The sequence below is a fragment of the Periplaneta americana genome, chromosome 4 (assembly GCF_040183065.1).
Source record: "Periplaneta americana isolate PAMFEO1 chromosome 4, P.americana_PAMFEO1_priV1, whole genome shotgun sequence".
Taxonomy (NCBI): Eukaryota; Metazoa; Arthropoda; class Insecta; order Blattodea; family Blattidae; genus Periplaneta; species Periplaneta americana.
This window is the reverse complement of record NC_091120.1, coordinates 204,563,996-204,581,397: the sequence shown is the minus strand read 5'-3', so window position 1 is coordinate 204,581,397 and position 17,402 is coordinate 204,563,996. Positions and strand designations below refer to the sequence as shown.

At 37.8% G+C, this 17,402-nt stretch overlaps 1 protein-coding gene across 1 annotated transcript; it reads right to left on the bottom strand.

The window, feature by feature from the left end:
* Positions 1 to 2,799: 2,799 nt before the first annotated feature.
* Positions 2,800 to 17,311, bottom strand: LOC138698659 (uncharacterized). The gene is made up of 8 exons (XM_069824803.1): positions 17,081 to 17,311; positions 15,240 to 15,539; positions 11,708 to 12,157; positions 9,261 to 9,474; positions 7,494 to 7,643; positions 7,278 to 7,419; positions 5,411 to 5,569; positions 2,800 to 3,036 (listed from the first exon to the last, which is right to left on the bottom strand). Exons 1-8 carry the CDS (start codon positions 17,206 to 17,208, stop codon positions 2,948 to 2,950), a joined length of 1,632 nt encoding a protein of 543 aa, XP_069680904.1. The 5' UTR covers positions 17,209 to 17,311; the 3' UTR covers positions 2,800 to 2,947.
* Positions 17,312 to 17,402: the final 91 nt, after the last annotated feature.

Genomic DNA, 17,402 nt, shown 5'->3' with positions numbered 1-17,402 from the left:
GTCTAGACTTCTTTATCTCCCAAACACCCAATCCCAACCAAACACTGTATCCATCCATCCATCCATCTCAAATCGACCGAAATACAGAGAAAATTGACCTTGCAATTTTTAAATACAATTAAACTTTTTCTGTCCGTAGACAAATGTGATACAATGATTTGTGCAAAGTTTGAGGCATCAGAACTTCATAGTGTTTAAATTAAAAATATTTAAATTTATCGTATTTTCATAAAATTAGCAACTTTAAACTGTTGTGGCTCCAAAACCCTTTCACCCAATGATCAAAATCATGGTTTATTTTGATGCTGAGAAATTAAAGTTTATATTGACATGTAAACAGTTTTTCTTACTTTTTATGGAAATGGAGAAATTTAGATTTTTCTTCATTAAGACGCCTTTGCCACCGAAAAAATATTTAAAAAATATATAGTTAGATTCCGCATTGAAAGTACAAATAAACATATATTTTTTACTGGTGCACCGTTGATAAGGAAGTATTGAAAATATCAAATAAAGAAAATAAATAGTACGGGCGTGAAGTAACTGTGAGGCGGGATTTAGCCGAGACAAGCAAGGCCAGGAGACAAACACGTGATGTTTCGTCTAGTAGCGCATAGCTGGACTAGCTTTATCACAGGTTTTCATAAACACAGGAGTAAAATGACGCCCAACACTCGCTTATCTTCAGCTCTCGGCCAGTGCGTGCGGTACTGTGCCGTTCAAGTCAAGGTGTGTGAAAATAATCTATTTAATACCCTTGAAACTTATTGCCTTACCACTAAGCAAACAATGCCGAATCCCTCTTAATAATGCAAGGTTTTTTCTCAATATTTTTTTATATTTTTACAAATGGGCAAAAAGCCTAAAAGTAAGTAAAATCAAATTATCTGTCTCTCTGTGTACAATAAAAATAAGGATTACTTCTTAACATAACCTACCAAATGTCAGCTTCAAAATGAGCGCCCGTTCAATGTTCTGCAGTAAATGGTTCCAGAGTTCTGAGCGCTGAAAGAGGCTTGTTTTTATAAAATATGCTAAATTTGTCGTTCAACAATACGAAAACCATTTGACTTTCGATAGTATATTTTTTAAAATGCACTCTCCTCAGCACCTTGTATAAATAGGGAAAAAATTAGAGTATTAAAAAAATGCGAGGTTTTTTACTGATCGATTTCATATGGAATAGCCCATACATACTATTGAACAGTTTCTACCTTGACAAGTCTCTAAGCACTGTTGAGCCAAGAGCTTCCAATGTTGCCATACTGCGTTCTCGAGTGTTATGGGAAGCAGTACTGACATTACGTCACTGGCACTGGGTACAAAAATATTCAGTATTCTTACTTCATACAAATGACAGTGCAAACAGCAAGATAGTGAAGAGACATGTCCAAATCATATATATATTTTTTTAACTTCTGTAATTTTCAATCTACACATCACTACTGACAGGTAACCGAATATACCAATACTGCAACTCCTCTCATGTTAATACACTGCTCTGTCGATATATATATATATATATATATATATATATATATATATATATATATATATATATATATATATATATATATAGAAGGTACAGAACTGAGAATCTTGATCATCTAAAACGAAGAATCAGACAAGTAATCAGAAGCATTAAGCCAGATGTTCTTGTCAGAGTGTGGAGTGAAATTGAATTTCACTTAGACGTCTGTCGTGCTCATAATGTAGTGATGGGTCGTTCGCGAACGAACTGACTCTTTTGAACGACTCTTTCCTTCGAGCTAGTAACGAGCTAGCTCGCTCGTTGAGAGCTGGTCATTTGCGAGGCACTTCCAGCTCCTTCAGCTTGCGACTCTCAACCAGCTCACAGCTCGTCTCACGACTCCCGCTCTCGAATAACCAATGGCATTCAATGCATGATCACGTGACATCTGCAGTTACTTTGAGAAAGACAGAGAAGGTGAGACTGCGCCATACGCCAGTAGCGGACGGATGTGGAACTAATATTATGCGGCTTTCTACCAGCTGATGTGTGTAGAAAAATATACGTATAACATTGTATAACGTTTACGTTGCAGGGTTTGTTTTTTTCATCTATTTTGTTTAGCATAATACGATTGTCCCTGTTCTCCTTCTGATTCCTAATGTCATAGATTACACTAGTATTGACAGTTTCGATATGTTATGCAACCAGCTCTTTGAACGATGTCGTTCGCGACCTGTCTAGCCTCTCGTGAACGACCAAGCTGGCAGCCAGCTCGTGAACGAAAGAGCTGGCAACCAGCTCGTGAACGAACTGACTCTTTTGAACGACTCTCTCTTGGGAGCGCGAGCCAACGAGCTAGCTCACGCCTAAGAGCCGGTTGGACCCATCACTATTGTAATGGTAATCTTATTGAAATTTACTAACGTTATTTGGAAACTGAGTCACTGAACTAATTACAAACACCTTCAATTCATTACACATAATACATGCTTCACCGTGAACTCGTAAAACCCCACCATTCATTCTCGAAAACCATGTATTTTCCTTCCTGTAAGAAGGCCAAGAAATGTGTGTTGGTGTGTTATTAGAAGAAAAACACAAAGCTTTTTCGAATCACAGATTCTAATTGGGTTCCAAACATATTTTACAAGATGACACCTATGTACAAGCTACAAACATGTCTACACTGGCATTATATTGTTCTCACAGTTAACAGGAATACAATCAGTGTAAACGCTGTATGTGTTACAATAACTAGCCATTGTCAACTTACTTTATACAGTAAATATGCACACATCCAAACATTCACTGAGGAAGTGTCCTTGGTTCGATCGATCCCTGATGGTACTTTGCTGGTTAAATTGATTGACAACTCACCTCGTTTTAGCAACTCATTGAATCAACTCTACCCTTGTAGCAGATAATACTCTAGCAGATGGAGGAATGAGGGCACTCCCCCAAGTCATTCACACACTATGCGTCACTCAGCAGATCACAGCCGTACAAGATGTACTCCTCTCGGGAGAGCCAGAATGGGGTGCCAGGCGTTCGGGTGGGCTTATCTGCAACAGTTCATACAGCTCTGATACAACCTGAACTCGTGGGTTTTCAACTAATCAAGTCTTCAGTAAGTTATGGTCTCTCTACTTTCAGTAGAGTACCTATATTTCATTTTCTTTAACAATGAAAGGTTTACCTCCACCTATGAATAATTATCACTTAATAATACATAATACTTCATGTAATGAATTAACAAATAAGTATTGTAATTGCCCACATCTAACACCTTCCACACAAGTTAAATATTTAGGAATTATTATAGACCAGCATTTACGTTGGGATAAACAAATTGATTTCATGTGTACAAGTATAAAAAAGACAATTTATAAATTCATAATACTTCGAAATTTTATCACTAAGGAGGCATTGAGAATACTGTTTTTAGCTTTGGTACAATCATTAATACAATATGGTATAATAAATCGGGGTGGAATAGCATCATCTGTACTTAACCCATTAATTTTATTACACAGAAGATTAATAAAAATTTGTCTACCCAAAAATATGGATTAACCAACAAATTTAATTTATACAGATTTTTAAGTATTAACTATTGAAGAAATTTATAAATACAGTTCACTAACTTACTACCACAGAAATCAAATAAAACATAAATCCAATCGACATGAATATCGTACTCGAAGACAAAAGTCTCCTTTCCCATTGATAGAGCCTAAATGTCATACAAGTGCAGCTCTTAAACATGGTGCTAGTTTCGGCCCAAGACTTTATAATAAAATTACAATTAATTCCCAAATTTGAAATATTTTAAACCTTTTAAAATAGAAAGAAATTAACAACTCAGATTCGATCACTGTTTAATTTCGAGCCATTATGACAGGAGAAATAATGGAAGAAGCTATCTCCCCTCGAGTTCAGTGTTGAGAAACTATGGCTTAAGTGGAAATGATTCAGGACATAAAATTTGCTCAATCTCAAAATGTTTCAAACAGTTTTATTCACGTTTTAATTTATCCTTTGCGAGTCCATATATACCTGTATAAGTTTATTTTTCTGACTCTCCTCAGTCTTGACTTATAACCATTTGAAAAATACTAATGGCGAAATGCATCAACATCGGTTAAAAACGCAGTAATCATCGATTATGGAACGACGGTTAAACAGTAACCATGATTAAAATGTAATTTCTGTGCACCATTCATAATCACCGATTACTTAAACATAGTTAGCTGACACTTCATTTGACCAGAGCAAAGTCTATGATGGTACACTGTTTCTACAAAATGACTAAAGGAAAGCATCCATACCACAGCAAAGATAATAGTCAACGTCTAAAAATGACTGCGCTCACTCTGTTCTACATCAAAGTGAACATGTCCTACATTTTCGCGTTGCATTTGTTTGCTTTTGGGCGCTGTTATATTTGCGAGTTGCATTTCTTTGTTTTTCGTTGCTGTTAGGTTAAAATCGTACAAAATAGAAAATTTAATGCAAAAATGATTATATTCCAATGTGAGGTTAAAGAATCGATAGACTTAATTACTAGATTTAAATATATTATATAAAAAAGATGGCATATCCATAAAGGAAAAGGATGCAGAAGATTGGTAGGAATGTGTGTACAATCTTGGACCCCATTTACACCAGGGAATTGTGCATTATCCTAAGATCCGTCCATAACCTCTCTTTGTTCAGCCAGTGACTTAGAGAAAGAGATATTCGAGCATTCCCTTTTAAAATACAGAAAATAACAGTTACATAGAATGGTAATATAAGCAGTCGATCCATAGGAGAAATATGACTGTTCTTGTGTTATTTCAAGTGATCCATTTGTAGATTTTGATAAACAAAATCCCTCCTGAAATTTTCTGTCACCTATTCCTCGTAAGAATTCTCTCTTTCCACTTAAGAACCTTCACGCTCACGCTCTATCCAAGTATTCAAGTACTGCACAATAATAATCGTCTTCGAAATAATCACCTGTGGCTCTGGCCGCCATTTTCCTTTACTTGCTCTACTAATCGCTGGTTATCTCCTTTAACCACTCGAATATGGCCGGTTAGAGATTACTGTGGTTAACTTCCTATTTAAATCTTAACCGAGGTTGATCCACCGTAAAAATGCTTAATCAGGGGTTAGGTGACAATTTTAACTGATGGTTACACTAACCGACATTGATGCACGTGGGCATCATTAAATCTATGTAACAAGCAGTGACTCTAAATACTTCAGAGAAGTGTCAAAATAAATTCAATTACTAATAAAATAAAATAAGTAGACACTAGGGGCGTCAAATTTGTTTTATCAGTTTTGTCATTTTTCTCGTAACTTGTAATTTCGACATAGGCCACTTCAATTTTGAATTACCAGTCCAAAGGAAAGTGGTTGTTAGGAAAACCTAACAGGTGAACTCACTTGAGCGAGGGAGGGTCAGGTAGGTGGAGCCCATGGCCACACTCCAGCTGCTGGAGCCGGGGCAAGTCTTCACGTCCAGCACCGTGCTGAACTCTGGTAGCAGGTCTCGCAGATCACGAGCCACACGCGTCTTGAAGCCCACCAGATCAGTGTTGCCACCTGCAAGCACATAACACCAGAATGTGAAGATGATATTACAAAAGCATTATCACTCAACTTATTTCCAAGTCCCCAGAAAGCTGGCAGCAGCTGCTACCCTGTTCCAGAGAGAGGCACAACAGAAGTGCTGCATATAAACTGAAAATGCCCTACATAGTTCGAGCGTTGCTTTGAGCACTTGTAGATGAGAATTATTTTAAACCTTTATATTTTAATATTACTAAACATAATTAAATTTTAGTATAATTTATTGCAAAGCTTTATTTTTTTATTCAAAGATTTATTTTATTTTTTTTTAAAGTCAACAGTCATCACACAGGGAGAGCACTCAATTGGGTGATTTGGTGGTCGGGATTCCTACAGCATACGCACTGTTAGGCGAATCTATGTAGAGATTAATTTTAGGTCTTACAAAATTATCTGTGATGGTTACCATTTGTTATTATTATTCCCTGTTAATAAAAAAATGGTAACCTTCACAGATAACTCTGTAGAACCAAAAATTAATCTCTACATATATTCTGTATAGGCTGGTTCACAATAAACCGGGAACGAGAACCAGAGTGAAAACGAGAAGCAGAGGACGTGAATATGAAAATTTTTGATTCACAATAAACCGAGACCGTAGACGACTATGCATATCGATATGCATGTAAATAACGATATGTAAAGTCGATATTACGCATTCTGATGTTATTTGTGTATAATTGACCAATGGCGTTCTCTCATGAGTACAAGGCAGCCAACATAAACACAGGTTAACCAACTTCAAAATTTCAATGGTACTATAAATATACCCATGCATCTTTATCATCACAACCTATTTTAAGTCTACCATAACGTAAAATAATTAGGGAAGAAACATTTGTGATATAACAAAAATGAACACAACAGTAGTTATTGAATTGAAGCATGAATATGTAGTGTGTAATACAACCAATACAGTAATAAAATATGATTCACTTACGATCGGTGTTCAAAGATGCAGCTATTGAGAGCCACGTATTCTCCTACATTTATACGAGGACCGCCGCTTATCGTAAACGTGAGGATTTTCCTCAACACTCAATATTAGAATCTCATCAAATGAAACTTGCTCCATGATGCACAGCACAGAACAAAATAATGCATAGGTTATGTCACGGTCTTCTTGCTATAAAATATACGACGACAAAATAGCTTTTAGATGACAATAGAATGAATCTGGTGGGCTGTGATTGGAAACGTGAACGCCAAAGTTGAAACTTGGCCAACTCTCCATTCCCGATCCTGGGCTCTGGCAAGCTTTTCGTTAATTGTAAATGCTCACATTTAAATGTACACATTTTAACAATTTTACAGTTTTCGTTCCGATTCTCATTTCCGGTTTATTGTGAACGAGCCTTATTTAAATTAAATTACAATTAGTTAATTGTGAATTAGTAACATGTTGGTGAAATCGTGCTCTAAAAAGACTAATTGAAAATTAAAGTTGAATATGTTTAGTGAAAACGGCCCTAAAAGCTAATGTAACAATCCCTCCCAGGTTTAAAGAAAGAAAACATGTAGCATGATATGAAATGTAATGACAGACTTGAGTCTGTAACATAACTAGCAATGCACATGTACATTGCTGCCACTGCCCATTACACGAGTGATACTAATGACATCTGCAGGTTGGTACAGGCACGTTTATAGGTGCTGCAGGGCCTGGTTTTGTCAGACTCACCTGTGAGCAGGATGTGCCCCAGACACTCTTTGAGCACATGCACCGGCAGTCCGTCTGTCACGTCCCGGATCACCTGAGGCAGTCCCAGACTCGTGTACATCAACTCAGGGGCAAGATACAGCTCAGCCCCCAGGGACACCCTCTGCAAGACAGACAGGGATCAATGGCTGTCCACACATCTGACAGCCTGCTTGTCCTCCACAGCCACCCACTCACCCAGAACTGCTTGTAGTCAGCGTAGCTGTCCACGCGGAGGTTGATGTGCTCCCGCCGCGCCGGTCCCTTGCGTCGCTCCTCGTTTGCGAAGTTGTAGCTCAGCCGACACTTCTCTTTCACAGCCAGAGTGTCCAGATATGATACAGGGATCTGGAGAGACAGCACAGATACAGCATGTCAGTTTGGGCGAAAATCTTGGTACGATACTTATTTTAACGCAAATAATGGTCTAGAATTAATAAAAACATGGTTCAATTCCAATACCAGTCTGCAGCAGTAACTCATAGAGAAAAGACGTAAGCGCCGAAAATGCTGACGAGTATAGAGGTATTCGCGAAAATTTTCATAAGACAGAAATGGAAAAGTGGATACAACAGGAGATATAGCAAGCGAATTAGGCAGTGAAGTAGTTGAAAACATGGCAGAGTTCAATCAGAAGGAAGCAGCACAGAAGAGTCAAGACATCAAAAAACTTCAGACAAAGTGGAAAACATCAGTGTGAAAATGGAGGAGTTGCTAAATGAGAATATGTTTTTGGTCAATAATAAAGTTCCTAGCATCTCCCATTTGCTCCGATTTACATGGAACTTTGCAAGAATATTGCAATATACAAAGCTGTGCATGGAATCAGCTCTTCACTGAAAACTTTTCATGATATAAATTTTTAACTTTTAAAAATTGAAGAATATTATCAAGCAAAAATTATGATTTCTAAGAAAATTTTTATCTCATGAACCAATTCTCAAATTTAAAAATGCACGCGCACTTTCCTTTGTAATGAAATGTAAGTCTTTCACAGATAATTAAAAAAAAAAACAATTCTGAATATTGGGAATGTTTTGAATTTATGCATAATTTAATATCATTAAAATAAGTGAAAATCAATATCTGACGAACTAATGAATGAAACTTGATGAAATTTAGTACTGTTATTTAAATGTTGTTATTTTTTAATGCCAGGCGTTTGACAATAAAGTCATTTTCCAATATTTTTCAAAGATATTATCATGGCCAGCCACTGAAGCACAGATTTTGAGGTGTTCCGAATCCATTTCTTGGTTTGAGTTGCACAATGGGCAGTTAGGGGACTGATATATTCCAATTCTATGCAGGTGTTTGGCCAAACAATCATGGCCTGTTGCCAATCTAAATGCAGCTACAGACGATTTTCGTGGTAAATCGGGGATTAACTGTGGATTATGATGCAGAGAGTTCCATTTTTTACCTTGAGATTGTGTTATCAAATTTTGTTTGTTGAAGTGTAAGTATGTAGGTTTAATAAATTTTTTCACAGAGTAATACGTAGATTTAGTAACAGGTCTGTAAGTAGCAGTGCTGCCCTTCTTTGCTAAAGCATCCGCATTCTCGTTTCCCAGGATTCCACAATGGGATGGCATCCATTGGAATACAATTCTTTTATTGAGTGATATTAATTGAGAGAGCATTTTAGTTATTTCTGCTGTTTGAGATGAAGGTGTGTGTTTAGAGACTATTGATAGAATAGCTGCTTTGGAGTCTGACAATATAACTGCATTCTTAAATTTATTGATGTGGCATAGAAGATTCCTGAGACTTTCACTTATTTGAAAGAAATTAATAAAAAAACTGTAAAAGTTTCAAAACTCAGTCCCAGTGTCCCTTAAATAGGGAATACATCAATGTTATGTATTTAAATAACAAATACAAAATACTTTTGAAAATCCTTTGAAGTTACAGCATACAAATACCACAACCAAGCACTGCACATGACGTCAACACCTCACGCACCTCAGTGTACTCCTCAGGCTGCCACTGCATGGCCTGCTTCAGGTTCTCGGCGACGTGCCAGCCACCGACTGGAATGTCTCTCCACCGATCTGGCACCACCTGCCCATTCAGAACCACGGCCACCGACGTGCTGAGTGCACCGCTGTCCACCACCACGCACGTCTCCATTCCCACCATGGCGCACGTGGCCAGGGGCTTCGCCACCATGCAGACCCTGTGTGACAGTCAACATGACGCCATTCTCAGTACCACGCTTGCCCCTGAACCCAGTACTGCGAAGAAAACCTTCCAGTCTGCACACACGTAAACAATAAAATTAAAAGTGACTGAGCAGCCAATACAAAGTGTGCATCAATCGGTTAGCTGAACCACCAGTTAAAATTGTCACCTAACTGGTTATAGTCCACTGCTGTGGAGTAACAGCACGTCTGACAGTGAAACGGGCAGGCCCAGGTTCAAATTCTGATTGGGGTCTTTTCCTTCAACCAATTGAAGCAGAATTGCAGGGTAACTTTCGGCACTGGACCTTGGACTCATTTCACTACAATTAATTCACATATCACTGGTACGGAGTGCTGTACTTGTACAAGAATGTGATCGTTTCGCTACCAAATCATTCACAGAAAAGGAGTGGTAAGTACAATAAGCAAGGCTGCAGTGCATGCCTTCGGGTCCCTCCTCTATACAAGAGAAAAAAATACCTCTGATTATAGGCCATTCAGTATATCGTGAAACCTACCTATGTGTGAGGAGAAGGAAAAAAGTGGACTGGAAAGCTTCCTTCCCTCGCTACGCTTCCACTTGTTGCTAGCTAGCTCACTTGTCACTTAATATTTTAAGAGAAAAATTCGCTCCGGCGCCGGGGATCGAACCCGAGTTCCTCGGTTCTACGTACCAAGCGCTCTGACAACTGAGCTACACAGCACCGGATCGAACCTTCCTCCTTCAATGTTTCCCTTTGTGGCCTGACTTCAAGTTAGGCATATATATGTTGACGTGTATCCAATGTCAACTGCCATTATACTAGGAGCGCACTCAACTGAGTGACTTGTTGGCCAGGATTCCGCAGTTATGATGCACTGCTAGCTATGAGAATATTATGGATTTATTAATTTGTCCTACAGAATTTATCTGTAATATTCACACTTCATATTTTAGGAGAAAAATTCGCTGTTTTAAAATGTGTTTTTCTTAAGACACTTATCAACACAGGAATTGGTGAGGGGCAAGCATTGAACAAAATCAAACGTCCACAGCAGTGTGTAGTTCTCTGGCTAACTGGGAAATGATACTTAGAGGGAAATTGGGTAGAACAATTTTTCTCACACACCTTCACATGCCATTGTATATTTAAACTGCCAGGTATGTTAACTGTGCCTTATGCTCAGTACAGTGAAACCTCTCATTTATGGACATCGAAGGGACATAACAATCTGTCCGCATCTGGAAGGTGTCCTTTATTGGGAGGGAGGCTCCCCAATCTAACAGTAAATTTATAATATGTATTATGTATCCCTTCACGCTTCAAATGAAATGTATTACTGTAGTTTAATTCTAAATACAGTCTACTGTACTAAGTAAATTCTTTGCAACTTTGAACTACAGTAGATAAGATCAAAAAGGAAAATACAGTACTGTGCCATGCAATTTTATTCTAGGTCTACAGTTATGAAGTACTGTAATTTACAGTTTTCAAATTAACCTTTACGTTCAGGTGCCATGTCTCTCGAAACAGAACAACTGATTGAAGTGAAGAGAATAATCCTACTAACCCTATCATGTGTTGAATACAATTTCACGATCGCGAAAACCTTGGACCCATCGGACAGGTCAAATTTTATGACTTTGTTTATCCACCCGCTTCCAGCTAACAAGGGGTAGCCGGCTGGGCTAGTGGTAGCCTACGAGACCCTTATCTTCTTTCATGTTAAGGAATTCATGTACAGTTCTCAAAACTAAATTTTCCATTCTTGTAACACATTAGGTCTTGAAAGCCAAGCTCTGTCCACAGTCAGGAGGTAAAGCAAGCTTTAGGACTGTGAAACAGCTGTCCGTGTCTGTGTCGGAGAGTGTCTGTAAACGAGAGTTAAATTTATCATTATTTCTATATTATTTCAGTTGGGACATAAAAATCTGTCCGTATTTGAGGAGTGTCCGTATCTTGGAGGTGTCCGTAAGGAGAGGTTCCACTGTATTCATATAAAAGTAAAAGATAGAATGTTTATACAGCAAACTCCCAATTATCTGGGCTAATCACCAAACAAATGTGCACAGATAAGCAAAGACATAGATAATACACACACAGATAATCGAGTTTGCTGCATTAGGTACGATCAATCACAACAGTTCAAAGTACTCATCTTTTGGAAGAAGAAAATTAAGATCACATAAGATCTTAGAATTCTTGAGAGAGTAAAATATGAGAGCAAGCCGCAGGGTGCACTGACCTGGCGATCTTGATCTTGAGGAACAGGTAGTGCAGCAGGCTCACGCGCAGGTCGTCGCTCATGGCCAGGGGCTCGCAGAACACCAGCACGGCATTGGGCTTCTGCAGCACGGGCACCAGCCCCATCTGGTGGAACAGGTGGCCCACGAAGTCGCGCACCACGGGGAAGCGCTCGGTGCGCAGCAGGGCTGCGGCCGGACTCACCACGTCCATGTTGGGGATGCCGAGGATGTCCACCGTGTCCTTGCAGAAGCCGTTCAGCAGCTCCGTGTAGCGGCTGGGGCCGATCGTACCGCCCAGCGCCACTCGCTTCTTCTCACGGTACAGCTTCACGGGGTTGCAGAACACGCAGAATGGCCCGTTCGAACGCCGTTCACATTTGGGCATCTGCCTTGCAGCTGGCTTGGCAGACGAGGTGTCTGCGGTGCTGTTGTCCTCCTGCAGATTGCTCCTGGAACACACAGCGGCGGCACCATTACAATTCCTCCTGTAGCAGTTAATCAGTATCAGTGGCATTCTCTGCCTGCCTTGTTGAACTTGTGAAAAACTTCCACCCTTGTCTGTCTGTTGTTATCCAGCATGATAAAGAACATCGAAAAGAGAATCTATGTACCACATGCTTGTGCAAAGCCTTCAATCACGGAACATATAAAATATTTGAATTATGATATACACAAGTCAAATATATGGTATACACAGATTTTGGGATGGAAATTTCAGCACAAAAATCAGAAGTAATGGCATTTTTAGGACAAGATCCAGTCAGATAACCAATGCCTCGAACAAGTACAAAATTTCAACTGTCTGGGTTGTGAAATATCTTATCAAAATGAAAAAGATGTGAACAAGAAATTTATCAAATTTACACAAATTCTAGGAATAATAAACAATACATTAAAAGCTAAATTAGTCCAAAAATCTACAAGAATAAAAATATATAATACACTAGCATTACCCTCCCTTTTATACGGAAGCCAGATTTGGACATTAAAGAAAAAAGACATGAACAGAATCAAAGCAACGGAAATGAAATTTTTCAGGAGGACAGCAGGATATACTCTTTTAGACTGAAAAAGTAATGAAGAAATTTTAGAACAATTAGAAGTAGAGTCAGTAGAAGAAAAAATCAGCAGATACAAATTCAATTGGTTAGATCATGTAAGAAGAATGGAAAATTCAAGAATCCCAAAAATTATGATGCAGTATAAACCTAGAGGACATCGTCGACCAGGAAGACCTTTTAGAAGACTGCTAGATGGGGCCGAAACAGGTCTACAGAGGCCTAACTCGTGAAGGATGATGATGATGATGATGATGATGATGATGATGATGATGATGATGATGATGATGATATACACGGACTCTAGAAATGTCAGATTTCTTCAAAATTTTGGAAGTTCATTTCTTCTAGTTTTCAAACATATATAACTTGTACTCAGTATCTCAATAATTTCATAATTATTTTGGCATTTATAATATAAGCGCACTATACTTTCTATACCTCACGCCATCTTCAATGTCTGTTTTCTCCTATTTCACATTTTCCGACATTTATTAACATTCCGACAGACAAAAAGTAGACTTCCAATTGGGAAAAATACTTCATTGAGGTGCCAAATTAAAGCTATGTTGTAAACTTAATTACTACATCCCAAAAATACACAAATATATATATATATATATATATATATATATATATCGTCTGTAGCTGCATTTAGATTGGCAACAGGCCATGATTGTTTGGCCAAACACCTGCATAGAATTGGAATATATCAGTCCCCTAACTGCCCATTGTGCAACTCAAACCAATAAATGGATTCGGAACACCTCAAAATCTGTGCTTCAGTGGCTAGTCATGATAATATCTTTGAAAAATATTGGAGTGCAAGAGGTCAAATGACTTTATTGTCAAATGCCTGGCATTAGAAAACAACAACATATATATATATATATATATATATATATATTTCTAAAGTGCTTATATAATGTGGCATATCTTTTGAGTGGTTCAAGATAAATAAATAATTATTTCTGTATGTAACATTCTCCATAGGCAGGGGATCATTTTGGCGAAAAAAGTTTGACCCTAGCTCAGTTTGTAATGGAGTTACGTCAGTTCGAAATTTTATTAACCTTTCTCCCAAAAAAAATTTTTCTTTAGGTCATAAATTCGATTTTCAAGTTTGAATTATATAAATTGCTTAGTTTACTACCAAGTATCCTGTCACCAAAGTTGGAAAAAATGTGAATTTTTATCCTAAGAGTCTATAGGCCTATATACCTTCTTGGCTGATAGCGTCTTTTAACAACATTACCGATGTTGCTGGTAGGCTATGTAAGTTAAACTTACAACACACGTGCAGTAAGTAAATAAATCAAATCAACTTTTATTTACTTAAAAGTAACAAACTATCAGTGTCGCGCACCACTATGTGCTATGAGGAAATAACTAAATGCCTATTATACCTGTACTCTGTCTCAATTAATTTATTGGAGTGGAGATTTGTAAGAAAACAGGAATTAATGTAGATAAGACGAAAAGTATGAAAATCATTTCTGACAACTTCCGGTTGTTGCTCTGAGTGCCAGTTGTGGCTGAACACGAAAACATCCATGGGGTAAAATATGTATTCAAACATTAACCTATACCGGTATGCAATTTATTTACTCTGATGTATAATTAATGTGCCACCTACAAATATTTTCTATATGCTATTGATTTATATTGATGTAATAATTAATGTGTCACCTACCTACTTCTTTGAAGACAAAACTACACTTTCTATAATTTATTTTATTACAACATTTTCACAGTCGTCGAATAATAACAAATGAATGTCGCCTATCGACAAATACGAATAATAACAAATGAATGTTACCTATCGACAAATACGAATAATAACAAATGAATGTTACCTATCGACAAATACGAATAATAATAAATGAATGTTACCTATCGACAAATACGAATAATAATAAATTAATGTTACCTATCGACAAATACGAATTATATCGAATAAATGTCACCTATCGACAAATACGAATAATAACAAATGAATGACACATATCGAGAAATAAATTGCGATCACACATGAAAATGTTAGCGTCCAAAAGCAAACTATTTATTTAAATTAAAAATGATTAATAATAATTAATTTTTTTATTAAGATCGGCCAAAAAATAGTATGCAATACATGTGTTAAGTGCATAACAGAATCTCGAAAATAGAGGTTTGAGGGAGGTGAGATATGATGGTAGGGACTGAATTAATCTTGCTCAGGATAGGGACTGATGGTGGGATTATGTGAGGGCGGCAATGAATCTCCAGTTTCCTTAAAAGCCATTTGTAAGTAAGTAAGTCTCTCTTTTAAGAATTAAAAAGCTGATAATCGTAATTATCATAAATGAACCAAGTTTTACAAAATCAGTTCACAGAAATCATTGGAGCTTATGAAGGCTACACACAAATGACCATTAAAAGAGTTTCCCTTCTATAAACTGGCAAAACAAAGTTCTCTGTGCAGTGCACTAACCTGTCATGGGGCGAAGTCTTGGGAATGCCATACATGGTGAAGTGTCGCCGCACCCCAAAGCTGGGGGTGACGATCCAGGTGAACTTGTTGCCGATGTCCACAACCACCTTGGAGCCGCGGTCCTCCACGCAGTAGGCACGGCAAGAGAACTCCAGGCAGTGGTAGCAGCGCGGGAACATGGTGTCGGCGTCCAGGATGGCGTGGAGGCGCCGGCATGCCGCCTTGTAGTCCAGGCGCAGGGCCTGCCAGTTCGGGAATTCGAATTTGCAGCTCGCCTCAAGCTGTGTCCACTTCTGCTTCCTGCACAGACAATTGGCCTTCAACATCTATTCTGCATCGTTAGCAAAGATGGCAACAGTGCAGCAGCCCTGAAATACTAGTCACTCATGTTTCACACAGGCAGATCTAGTAGCAACAAACATCAATAATGTCACAAACAACATAGCCTATAAGAAGAAACACAACATTTCCGAAGCAGAGCTGTGATGTATAAATTAAAATGTGTTTAGGAAATGAGGAACACTTTCAACATTGTTTCTGAAGAGGCATTTTCTTTTTTAATTTCAAGTTGCAAAAAACTGCCATTCTGAAGTTATCTCCTGACTGCTCTGCAGCCCACGTGTGGTCAGCTCGTTATTCAATGCCGCATATACTCAGCTTCCACGAGCGGGCCCTAGCAAAATAAATGCAATGTAGTTCACTATCTGGCATATAAAAGCGTTTATGCTTTGCGGTTCAAGCCATGGATTGCGAAGAGCGTCAAATATGTCTCAGGTCGTAGTTCACAGTTTCCATTCTGGTGACATAGCAGCAAGTTAATCCCGTTGCTTTACTTCAGTTGTTTCATTAATTAATTAATTTAATTAATTAGTTTCGTTAACTTTTCAGTCACGTTAACTTTTCAGTCAATTTTATTTCGTGTAATTCACTAACTTATTTATCATTTCCTTTCTCCCTCTACTAATTACCAACATAACATGCGAGAGGTCCAGGACGAATTACTAGGGAAATCGTTCATTTTCCTACCATTCCGTCCTAGACCTCTTCATTGTTATAATCATAAGTATGGGGCTACAAGAGGGCATTATAATATATAGCACCATCAAACGGTTTTTATGTTGAAAGTAGGCTTATTTGTGGCTGCCAACTAAAACCACGTGTTTATTACTTGCCTAAACTAGGCTATATACGTCTCACAGAAGTCAATGAAGCAAGATATCATTGTACTTCCTTCAGAGTAGCTTTTCTGGAAAATTACCGAACTAATACACCTTGTTGGCATCTTCATACAGCTACGATGCATGTGCATTGAATAAATTGTAGCTTTGTTCTAATAATGTAATATAATAATTAATACACTGTATTTCTGACACCCAAAGACCACCGAAATGCTTGGACAAAGTTGTAACATGTTTACTGTGACCTATCAAGTATCCTTTAAAGTCACAATGTATTTCTTGAGTAAAGAAAATGATGCGCCCCACGTGAGGAAGAAGCTACACATTTAGGTTGTAAGTATAATACAGTAGTTGACTTTAAGAGTAATTTAGACCTACTATTAATTATAGAAAAATACACAACCATACTTATATCATGGTCCTTATAACAAACTAGAAACAGATTTTTAAGCCAGGCTAAGAGGCTAACGTAAAATCATTTCATCTCCAAAATTAGGTTATGTTTTCAACTTAATCAAATAACTACAGATTAAATACAAACAATTCCGTACGATTACATGTGCTTCACATTACAGATCACAATAAGCAATTACAATTTGTACATAATTTTACTTCTCTCAATTCCCATACATAAACAGAAAGGAAAACGCCCCTTTCACTTACCATAAATAATCCGAACTGACAATTTTACTCAAATATTTACACGTGCAACCACAAGACAATATATCTGGCACATCGCAGTATGTCAGGATTTTTATCCATATTTCTTCAGGGAACATTGATGGATCCATTCCAATATTAAAAGATTCATCACATGAAAACACAAATCGAAAACTTTCTATTCGTACGCAGATACCGAAGCGCCGAAACGAATGAATCGTTGTAACACCGCGCATCTCTGGTGAGATCTCATGGCTACCAATAGCAAAGAAGATAAATATTCACTTCAGATGAAAAGAATCGTGACCGTCTTATTTTACATTTT